Source organism: Bos grunniens, chromosome 15, assembly GCF_055505025.1.
Source record: "Bos grunniens cultivar Pamir isolate PY7600 chromosome 15, Bosgru_T2T1.0, whole genome shotgun sequence".
In the NCBI taxonomy this organism is placed as follows: domain Eukaryota; kingdom Metazoa; phylum Chordata; class Mammalia; order Artiodactyla; family Bovidae; genus Bos; species Bos grunniens.
Genome location: NC_141179.1, coordinates 20,957,564 through 20,969,590, shown reverse-complemented (window position 1 = coordinate 20,969,590; position 12,027 = coordinate 20,957,564). Strand labels below are relative to the sequence as shown.

Here is a 12,027-nt window from a genome sequence, read left to right as displayed (position 1 = left end):
ATAAAACTCACTTAAAACAAAAAAAATGCATAAGTTCAATGTAACTAAGAAAATACCAGTCTGGGAATTCCCTTGGCTGTCCAGTGGTTAGGACTCTTGGCACTTTTACTGCCAAGAGCTTGGGTTCAATCCTTGGTTGAGGAACTAAGATCCCATAGCCTCTGTAATATGACATTATGACATTTAGTATCTCAACCTGGTATTTTTCTTTTTTTTTTTCTAATTTATTTAATTGGAGGCTAATTACAATATTGTGGTGGTTTTTGCCATACATTGACATGAATCAGCCATGTGTCCCCCATCCTGAACCCCCCTTTTACCTCCCTCCTCATCCCATCCCTCAGGGTCATCCCAGTGCACCAGCCCTGAGCATCCTGTCTCATGCATCAAACCTGGACTGGCGATCTGTTTCACATATGGTAGTATTCATGTTTCAATGCTATTCTCTCAAATCATCCCACCCTCGCCTTCTCCCACAGAGTCCCTGGTATTTTTCAATTCCACACACTACTTCCAGCTTTGCATCACACATATAATCAATAAGGTAATGAGGCAACAGACTTTAGGGCATATAGCTAATTAAATGTTCAAAGAATAGAAACACGGTGCCACTCTTATTCTTCATAAGTGAGAATATAACACTACAGCATCCTGAATTTTAATAGTTCACTTAGCATGCTATAGTTAAAATTCTTCAAAAAGAAAAAAACAAAGCTGAAACCTATTTAATAGTTTCACTTATACATTTTAAGGAATGTTCCATACTCACCAAAACCATCAATATCTAGATTATTTTGAACCACAACATCTAGCAGAGAGTCACCAATTTTTCCTTTGGTTGTTAATGTTTCACCATCACGGTTTATAAAGTGGACTGTTATTTTATCTTCTGAGCTGGAAAAGGAAACAGTTCTTTATTACTTTCAGTAATTTCAACATACTTTAAAATAGTTGCTTGAAGAATCCGTAAGGTCAAATAATTAGGTTGTGTGTGGGTTTGTATGCATGCAAATATGCTCCTTTACAGGATTTTCTTTTCTTTCTAAAGTTTATTTGGGAAGGAGACACCAGAAACCAGAGGTATAACTATCTACCCACCAACCGGAAGGGAAGTTCTGCCACCCTAAAGGAAATGGCGAGTACGTCACTATCAAGGCCACCTGAAGTATGTCTTCCCAGTGGTCACCATCAGTCACAGTTGCATGAAATCATTAGCAATCATTATCACTTGTGAAGTCTGTTTTGCTCTCACACAGGTCCTCCGAAAACCAACATCTCTATGAATGTGTCCCTAAAAACTAGATGAGGGCTGTGGAGAGCTTTAAACACAAATCATCATGCTATTGATAAGGCAATTGTTATGCAAGTGTCTGACAAATACAGTCACCAAGAGGCAGCAGTTTGGTAGCTTTGAGTAGCTGAACATTTCGTTTTGGTCGAAAACCAAAGGGACTAGAAAAAGGTTTTCTGTTTAAATCTGTGGGAAGATAAATATAACCCTCCTTATATTTTTCATTATTATAGGATATCTATCAGTCAGTCATCAGTCTGCTAACTTACTTACATTTCTTACCCTTCTCTCAAACATGAGTCCAAATTTTGGGAAAAGAAATCATACTATCAACTAATTGGTCATTTAAATTTTTACTTCATAATTGAAAAGATGTACTTCAGCTTAAAATAATGAGTTGTAATTTTCACCACTCCCAATAGACAGTCATAGTCCATCAAAGAAAACTTTGTTTAATGTAAGTAAAACCTAGAATTGTACAATTTCAGAGCTATAAATATCATACAAATTACCAAGTACAGTCATGTCATTTCACAAAAAAAGGCAGCCTTATCAGATAATATCTTCCCTGATAACTCAAGGCCTAAAAAAAAAAGATTCTATTAAAAATTGATCAGAATTGTGTTGAGAAAGACAGAATGTCCCTTAAATGGGCCTGTACTCTCCAACTTCTTTTCACAGGGGAAAAAAAATGCTTTAAAGCAAGTATTCCCAAACACACATGATTTTCAACTAGGCAACTGACATTTTTTCAAAGAAGAATGACTAAGAATGAAGATACTCTGGAGGCAGGGAGACCTCGTTGCAGGTTATGAAAGGGCATAAATGAAGCAACAGTGTAGGAGATACTAATTTAAGAGATATTCAGGAGGCAGAATTAAAAGGTTCTGGAGAGGGAGGAAGTAATGCTGAAATTTCTTGCCTGGGCAATGGGAAATACAGGTTAACTGAGGATTAACTGAGGAGGAGAAGGAGTTTGGGGGAAGATCGGAAATGAGCTCAAGTTTAGACGTGTTTGATTTAATAATAGAAAAAAACATATGCTTCAACACGTTTGAACCTTGAAAACATTTACACTCAAGTTATACAAGCCTGGTTATATATATATTAATACACAAATTTCCCAGGAAAGGCAAATCTATAAAGACAGAGAGCAGATGAGAGGTTGCCTGGAACTAGGGTTGGACATGGGGACCGACTGTAAAATGTCAAACTGGTGAAACGAAATTGTTCCAGCGCTGGATTGTGTTTATGGCTGGACAAATCTAAGATATGGTAATGCAGCAGAACCCTAAAGATGTGCTAAAAAATCACTGAATTTTATATTTATCAGTATATTTTATGCTTTATGTTATACCTCAATTAAATGTTGTCCTAATTCTATCCGAAGTTATGATATGCTTAGCTAAAGATAGAAAACTCATGTGTCAACACTAGTGATTATTAAATCGCTTAAATCATTAAATTGTTAAATCTAGAAAATCTTTATTCCCAGTTCACTAAACTGTGTACTATTATCAGAAATAAAACTTATCTTGAACATAAAAATAATAATAGAAAAAACAAAGGTCCAAAAGCCAAAGAGAAATATATGTCTGAGACCCACAGAAGTCTAGAGATTTGACATCACAAAACACCTGGTACACTAAGCGACAGTAAGTACAACAGAAAGATTTCCATAGTTTACCCACACTACTGAAGGCTGGAGGTTTGGGGACTGCTGCTCTTCTGGGGCACCCTAGAGCTAACCTTTGTTATTGTTGTTTAGTCACTAAGTTGTGTCCATGGACTACAGCCCTCCAGGCTCCTCTGCCCATAGGATTTCCCAGGCAAGAATACTGGGGTGGGTTGCCATTTCCTTCTCCAGGGAATCTTCCTGACCCAGGGATCCAACCCATGTCTCCTGCATTGGCAGGCGAATTCTTGACCACTGAGTCACCAGAGAAGCCAACAGCAAAGGAATTTCAACTCTGACACCAGATTTCTCTTCTTTAAAATCAGGGTAACATTTATCTCATAGTTTTGATAACATATGGAAAATTCCTAACAGAGTAGAGCTCAACAAACACTGATTGATAACTTTTATTTAAAGTCCCAGTCCTTTTGCTGCTAAGGAGCCTGAACTGCTGCTACATATTAAAGGTGTGCATGCGTGTGTGCTAAGTTGCCTCAGTCATGTTCAACTCTTTGCACCCTATGGACTGCAGCCCGCCAGACTCCTCTGTTTATAGATTCTCCAGACAACAATACTGGAGTGGCTTGCCATGCCCTCCCTCCAGAGGACCTTCCCAAACTAAGGAAAGAATCCATTAAAGGTGTTCAGTCCCAGAAAAAACTGCAGAATTAAGAGTAATAACAGGTTTACCAAAGGACAGGAGAGAAAGCAGAAATGAGAATAAAAGTAATTGTGCAGTTGAGAAAGTATGGAATACAAGAGTCAGAAGACATAAATTCCAGCCCTGGTTCCAACGTACTCATTAGGTGACCATGGGAAGTGGCAATAACGGTGACTTCACTAAGCTGCCGAGAGAATTAAAGGAGAGAAAGTTTGTGGAAACATTTTATTCCCTAAAAAGCATCATACATGTGTACTTTACTCACCTAACTTTATTCATTATTAACAATTGGTACTGATGGGTTTCATAGGTTTCTCTTCCCCAATTTTAAGAACTAGCAAAAAGTTTTTAGCTATTCCCCAGAAGATCAAGATTTCAGGTAATGGAAAATAACTATGATCCCTCTAAATCCTCTATCATCATCAATATATCAACCAGCACCACAAACAACTACTTCCTTCAACTGTTACCCTTTATGCACCATGCACTGCCATTTATTCTGTTCAGCCACAGCAGATATCTCAACCAAGTTGTCAGTGGCTGTTGTAGAAAAGCTCTTAACAGACTTCTGACAGACAAGGGAGTTATGGCTGCTGATGCTCACCCTTTCACTACCTGGGGCGGCCTGGGGCAGATGGTCCAAGAAAAGGGCCCCATCTAGAGTGCCCCACTTCCACAGCCACCTTAACTCTTCCAAATGACCTTACAGGCTAAAGAATTATCAACTCTAATGGTGCTCAAAAAAACAAACAAAAACTATGTGAGTTCTAGTCCCAGTTTTGCCTGCTACTTAATATAAAATTTTTATTCTCATTTATCTACTTTCCCTGCCTCAGGAGATTTTCTTAAGGATCAAGTGAAACAATACACGTGAAAGCCCTTTGCAACCTAAATCACTACAACATGTAAAGTACTAGGACAGGGTATTTTGGAGTTAAAGTTTTTTGACTCTCAGTTACTGAAAGCTTACTTACATGTTAAACTTCAAAGTCAGAACTACAGCCTCTAGACTGCTCTGTCCAATTAAACTTGAGCAATAACAGAGATATTCTATAGCTGTATATAACTGATGTCCCAGACAGTAGCTACTAGCTATGTGAGGTTATTCACTATTTGAAATGTGGCCACTGGAACTGGGAAACTGATTCTTTAATTTTATGCAACTTTAATTATCTTAAATGGCTACATGTGGTTACTGGTGACCATACTGGATAGCCTGGGAAATTTAGTTGCAGCTCCAAAGTCTGTGATGGCACAGGTCATCAACAGAAACTGTGCCAATGGGGCGGAAAGTAGGTTTAAGAGGAACAAAACAGATGTGCTTCCCTTTAAGACAACCTGATATACCAAATCAAACAGTAACCTGGAGGAGATAATTCCCACTCACGAAAGCACTCATTTTCCTTTAAATATGTTACATAAATGTGTTCAATAAGAGTCCCAATTTATACACAATTTTTCAAGAAAGCAACCAACTTAGAAAATAAGGCATCCAGGTAGATGGACGTCAAAGACTGGAAAGTAACAAATAACCCCAACTTGCCTTCCCCATTATCTCCTTCACAGTTCATGCAACAAAAATTTAGTGAGCACCCACTACCTCACAGATTAAGGGGGAAAAGATGAGTAGGTCCCACACCCTATTCTCAGGAACTTCACAAAAAAGAAACTAGAGAGGAACACAAACCCAACTGTTTTTCCCTGCTTCCCTACTACAGGACAGCAGGTCAGAGAGCTGTTCAGAGACCTACATTATACTAAGGCTCCATCCACCACAGTGCTATACTCTGAAATTATGAGTTCATTTTATCTCTATTGTATCTAAAGAGGATTGTGTCTTTGAGAAACAAATCTACCCAAGAATGTAAAACTGCAACATATTCTGGGCAAAATTTTTTTCACATCTCTTTCAACATTTAGTACACAAAACTCAACGCTGTGGGCTTAGGAGGCGGCTGAAGCTAACAGGTGGGATTTACTGAGACCCCCAGACTCTTTGCAATATGTGTATGCTGTTATTTGTTTCTTTAAATAATCCTGTGAGGCCTACACGACTCTTATCCCCCAGTTACAGACATTAGACAAACTGGATAATAAGTGTCAAAGCCCAGTTTAAAACCCTGGCTTGCCAGTCCAACGCAGGGGACTTTTTATCCGACAGCAACCAGGAGGAGTGGAGAAGGGCATGGCATCCTACTCCAGTATTCTTGCCTAGAGAATCAGACGGACAGAGGAGCCTAGTGGGCAACAGTTCATGGGGTCGCAACGAGTTGGACACGCCTGAAGCGACTTAGCACGCACGACTTAGCACTTAGCGGGGAGCACACAGGGAAGCTCGGGGACAAGCGGGTGTACCCTAAATGGACAAGAACTTGGAGACAGAACGTTTCCAGAGCCGGCAGGAGGAAGAGGGCCCAGAAGAAAGCCCTGGCCGCGACACAAACTGGGCGCGAGGTTCACCGCGGTCTCCGGCAGGGCAAAGGTTAGATCCACGCCAAACAGCACGGAGAACCAGCAGCAGCAAAGTGCCAGCTTTCCCGAGGGCACAGGAGGCGCTGGGACAGGGAAATCGGGGGTCCCAGGCCCCCGTTCCCCGCCAAGCGTCGATGGACCTGAGAAGCAACTTGGCAACCGGACGACAAGGAGGAAGCGACCGCAAGGGACGACCACCCTGGGGACATGGAGAAGGCAGCGGGACTGGGCTTGTGGCCCGCAGGCCGGCGCCCGGGAGAGGACGACAGACCTGGAAACCTCTGGAGATGACGGAGGCGCCGCCACCAGAGGACCCACGAGCTCGGCGCGCCCTCGCGCGCGCCCCCCGCGCGCGCCTCACCTGCTCTGCGCTCGCCCCGATACGCTCAGCGTCCGCGTCGCCACTGCGCCGCCGCCCAGGCCCGGCCCTCGGCTCCCACGGAGGCCGCCGGCTCCCGCGCGCGGTCGCGCGAGAAGCCGCCACCGGCCGGCCGTGTCGCCGAGGGCGGCGGAGGCGACGCGCAGGAGGCGGGCGGCCATAGCCTGTCGGGGAACTACGGAAGGCGACGCAGGCCGCACGGCAGCGGCCGCGAGGGCAGACTCAGCAAGTACGGGCGGGCTGACGCCGCGCGGGTCTGCGGAGAGAAGAGAGGCGCAGCGGACTCTCAGGGCCGGGGTTCCCTCGAGGGCCTGATGCGTTCGCCACCGGGGGCCCCGCGCGCCTTCCGGGTGACTATAAGGCCCGCGCGCCTGAGCGCAGCCCCGCCCCCTGCCGGCGCTCCGCCCCGCCCCCTGGCCCTGGCTTTAGGGGCGGGGCTCCGCGCCTCGTTTTACCTACTGACCAGGTTTTGTCTTGATCTTGCTGCTTCGTTGGCATCTAGGGTCCCCAAGTGAGAACATTAAATTTTAAAAGATAGCAGAATGTCTGACGAAAAGATACAATAAAACAATCCCCAGTTAACTATACCACTCTTTTTTTTTTTTCTGCACCTCCTTCTCCTGTCTATTAAAAAAAAGTGGGAGATGGCCATCTTGGAGTTCAAAAACTAGAAAAGAGAATTACAACAGTTGTTTAAAAAGGACCGTAGGAAATTTCAACATGCTAATAGGCAAACACAAAGAAGAATAAAGAAGAATAACTGTGACAATAAAACTATAAGTAATCACAGTAATGAATGAACGCGGATGCCGGAGAAGGCACGTGATGTTCCCAGACTTTGAGTGGCAAATAAATGCTCGTTGAGCAGCTGAAATCCACGAGCCTGAACAGGAAACTTTGATGAACTGAGAGCTTTTTAAGAGTTTTACAAAACTAGGAAGCTGAATTTAAAAATACACTTCATCGTGGTTAATACGTTGTGGGGAACGCATGGGCTTTGAGGTCAGAAATAGCGATGTTCAAATCCAAGGTCTACCACTTTTGAGCTCTTGAGACCTTGGATAAATTACTCTCTTAGAGGATCAGAATCCCCAGAACAGTTTTACGTGGAAAAGATGTTCCATCCTTCAGGGCCAGCCTGAGGGTTAGACAAACTAACCCGCAGGATGGGGTAAGGATAGGATAGTGCGTCACAAAGAGCCATAACTCTTCCTGGGCCTTCCTGCCTAAGGCTACTCTTTAAAGGTTAAAGTCACGTGGCTCTTACAAATATGCTAAACACAAGAAAAGATACACTAAAGAATACCCAGAACAAGAAAGTATAGGCCTAAGGAAAGCCTCTCTGGAGACAACGTACGGTGAGTATTGAACCGGAGGGCAGAGAGACCCGCAGTCTATCAGCTCCTGAATTGCCTCAATCTTCCGATAAAGAGAAAGACCTTCAAGTTGAACCGTTCTCAGCAAACCCTGAGAGTAGCCTGGGAGAGGAGGTTGCTTAAAAAAAAAACAGTTAATCATTTTTTTAAGATGAAATCTCCAAGGTCAGATGAATTACTTGTAGGAAAAGAAATGGAAACGAACAAATGCTCCAGAAACTTCTCAGGCCTCCTGTAAATCCAGCTTCAGCTCTGCGGAGGCACTTACAGATTTCTGCTTTGTGGAGTAGTTGTTTGTATACATACTTCCTTTTAGTAGCCCCCATGCTTCCAGGGCCATGGCCTTGAGCATATCAGGGTTTCAATAAGTATCTGTAAATAAATGAATAGTATAATCTCCATTAGTTATCATCAGAATTCATGAATCATGTGCAGGAAGATTAAAGAAGAAAAAAAAAAAGTTTTCCAGATTTTCAAAGGGCAGTAAGGGTAGATTCCGAAAATCACAGACATGCAGATTCAGCAGTATTCCAAAGGGAATTTATAAACATAGGTTCATAAACAGAGATTAAAAAATAATATGGAATTACTGAGGACAAGCTTTTGCTGATGTATTTATCTAAAACTCCCACTCTCCCATCTGTTACTCCTGTCAAAATCCACCTGTATTCTGAAAGTGTGAAAGTGAAAGTCTCTCAGCTGTGTCCGACTCTTCCTGACCCCATGGACTATATAGTCCACGGAGTTCTCCAGGCCAGAATACTAGAGTGAGTAGCTAATCCCTTCTCCAGGGGATCTTCCCAACCCAGGGCTCAGTCCCAGGTCTCCCGCATTGTAAGCAGATTCTTTACCAGCTGAGCCACAAGGGAAGCTCGAGAATACTGAAGTGGGTAGCCTATCCCTTCACTCATCTCATATTTGATCTTTCCCATGAAGTCATAGCTACTAATCGCAAAAGATCATCCCTCCCTCTGCTAAATGCCTGAGACCTTTGTTTATTCCTGAAAACTTTATGGTCCCCATTGTTTCAAATAGGATAATGTTCATGAAAGTGTGTTGTAAACTGTAAAGTGTTATAAAAATTCCGGTTCAGTGTTTACTGAGCACCTACTCTGAGCTTCAGGGTACCGTGTGCTCTATCATAAATACTTTGTATAGCTCCTCTAGAGTGAAAGTATCAAAAGTAGGAAGGCTGTCTTAATCATCTTCATATTCCCAGCACCTGGCATAGTGCCTGGCACAAAAGCAACCATTTAATAGTATCTTTGTTAAGAACTGTGTTACAGACTTTCACAATGTTTTAAAATTAAAGTGTCCTTGATTTACAATATTATGTTTCAGGTATACACCAAAGTGATTCAGTTACTTTTTTTTTCAGAGTATTTTCCACCATATGTTATTACAAGATACTGAATATAGTTCCCTTTACTACACAATAAGTCCTTTTTTCTTACCTATTTTATGTATAGTAGTTGGTATCTGTTAATACTATACTATTTATCCCACTCACTTTCCTCTTTGGTAACCATAAGATTGTTTTCTATGTCTGTTAGTCTGTTTCTATTTTGTATATAGATTCATTGGTGTTACTTTTTATATTCCACCTATAAGTGATATCACATAACTCTTGTCTTTGTCTGTCTGTCTTACTTCACTAAGTATAATAAACTCCAGGTCCATCCATGTTGCTGAAAATAACAATATTTCATTCTTATTTGTGGCTGAGTAATATATACACCAGCATCAGCCCCATGGCCAGACCACAGGACCTGATAAGCACCAGAGACTCAGTGCTGGCAATGCAAGGCACCTATAGAATGCTGTACATGTTGATGCCTGGCACCATCTGCATGCAGTATTGGGGGAACCTTGGCACGACCCCACTCGAGATGACTGATACCCCTCCCCTTCTAGCCCTAGAATGCCCACCAGTGATGTCTATAATACTTATCTCACATCTTAAGCCACTTGTCTTTTGATAAGCACTTGGATTGTTATGTCTTGGCTGTTGTAAATAGTGCTATGAACATGTATGTTTTTGAATTTGAGTTTTCATCTTTTCTGGATATATACTCAAGAGTGGGATTTCTGGGTCATATGATAGCTCTCTCTTAGTATTTTAAGGAAACTCCATACTGTTTTCCATAATGGCTGCACCAATTAACATTCCCATCAACATTATAGGAAAGTTCCCTTTTCTCCACACCCTCTCCAGCATTTATTTGTAGGATTTTTGATAATAGCTATTCTGACAGGATTGAATTGGTATTGCATTGTGGTTTTGATTTTCATTTCTCTAATAGTTAATATTGTTGATCATCTTTTCATATGCCTGTTGGCCATCTACATGTCTTCCTTGGAGAAAAGTGTTTATAGATCTTCTGCTCATTTTTTGTTTGAATTGTTTGTTTTTTTGATATTGAAGTATAAGAGCTGTTTGTTAGAAATTAAGCCCTTGTCTGTTGCATCTTTTGCAAATATTCTCTCCATTCCATAGATTGTCTTTTCACGTTGTTGATGGGGTATTTTTGCTGAGCAAAAGCTTTTACATTTTATTAGGTCCCATTTGTTTGGTGGCACTAGTGGTAAAGATTCTGCCTGCCAATGCAGTAGACACAAGAGACACCAGTCAATCCCTGGGTCAGGAAAATCCCCTGGAGAAGGGAATGGCTAATCACACCAGTATTCTTGTCTGTAAAATCCCATGGACAGAGGAGCCTGGCGGGCTATAGTCCATGTGGTCACAAAGAGTCAGACATAACTGAGCAAGAAACAGGACATGTTTATTTTTACTCTTATTTTCTTTGCCTTGCAAGACTGAGCTATGAAAATATTGCTACAATTTACATCAGATAATGTTTTGCCAGTGTTCTCTTCTAGGAGTTTTATGGTATCATATCTTATGGTGGTGGTGGTGGTTTAGTCGCTAAGTTGTGTCTGACTCTTGCGATCGTAGCCTGTCAGACTCCTCTGTCCATGGGATTCTCCAGGCAAGAATACTGAAATGGGTTGCCATTTCCTTCTCCAAGGGATCTTCCCAACCCAGGAATTGAACCTGGGTCTCCTGCATTGCAGGCAGATGATTTACCAACTGAGCTATGAGGTCTTTAAACCATTTTGAATTTATTTTTGTATATGATATGAAGGAGTGTTCTAATTTCACTTATTTACATGTGACTATCCAGATTTCCCAACACCACTTATTGAAAATCTGTCTTTTCTCCATTGTATAGTCTTACCTCCTTTGTCATAGGTTAATTGACCATAGGTATGTGGGTTTATTTCTGGGTCTCTATTCTCTTCCATAGAAGATCTATATGTCTGTTTTGAGCCAATACCATACTGTTTTGATTACTATAGCTTTGTAGTATAGTCTGAAGTTTGGAAGGGTTATACCCCTAGTTTTGTTCTGTATTCCTCAGGATTGCTTTGACAATTCTAGGGCTTTTACGATTCCATATAAATTTTAGGGTTATTTGTTCTAGAAATTTCCATAATTTTTATCTCATACCTTTAGCTCAGCAACTCTGTAGAGAAGACATAAATATTTACTGACATTAGCAGTGTGAAAAATCATGATGCTAGTGCTGAGGACACAGCAGTGAACAAAACAATCCCTACCCTCTTATTTTACAGATGAGCAAACTGAGGTACACATTGGTTGTGACTGTCTTAGAATTATACTGCTATTAAGTTGTGAATCTAAAATTTAAATCCAGGTCTTCCTGGTCCCAAGTCTGGGGCATAAGCCTAAGAAATGACCATTTTATTATATATATTTACACATAAAATTTTATTATTATATTATTGTACATTATATTATTATGAATATGTTTATATCACATGTATTTTTCACATCTACATTCAATAGTAGATGCTTTAGAGGCTACACAATCCATATAATTTAGAAACAGGATCAGAAATTAGCATTGCCTAAAATTTTAAAAAGTATGAAATTAAGTATATTTCACTCCCAAGAAATTACTCCACCCCCAGGGATTTATTAATATGGCTGATAAAATTGGTGAATTTCCTAACTTTAAATTAAATCACCAGTATGTAAATAAATTGCTGTCTTTGTCTTAATTGATCTTCCTGTCTGCAGTTAGCATCCATCATACTCCCTGGCTCAGATGGTAAAAAACTGCCTGCAATGCAGGAGACCCAGGTTCA

The 12,027-nt window shown here is 41.3% G+C and overlaps 1 protein-coding gene across 5 annotated transcripts in view; it reads right to left on the bottom strand.

Annotated features, from left to right (window-relative positions):
* Positions 1-8,011, bottom strand: part of FDX1 (ferredoxin 1) — a 36,667-nt gene extending 28,656 nt beyond the window's left edge. For 3 of the 5 annotated variants that reach the window (XM_086339109.1, XM_086339113.1, XM_086339112.1), the window contains exons 1-2: positions 6,461-6,806; positions 770-894 (exon numbers count right to left, since the gene is read on the bottom strand). In XM_086339109.1, coding sequence (XP_086195235.1) covers positions 770-894; positions 6,461-6,639 — 304 coding nt within the window. In that variant the 5' untranslated portion in view covers positions 6,640-6,806. Of the gene's footprint in view, positions 1-769; positions 895-6,460; positions 6,807-6,941; positions 7,666-7,835 lie in introns of those variants that run through there. The other 2 variants (XM_086339110.1, XM_086339114.1) reach the window with 2 other exon arrangements.
* Positions 8,012-12,027: the final 4,016 nt, after the last annotated feature.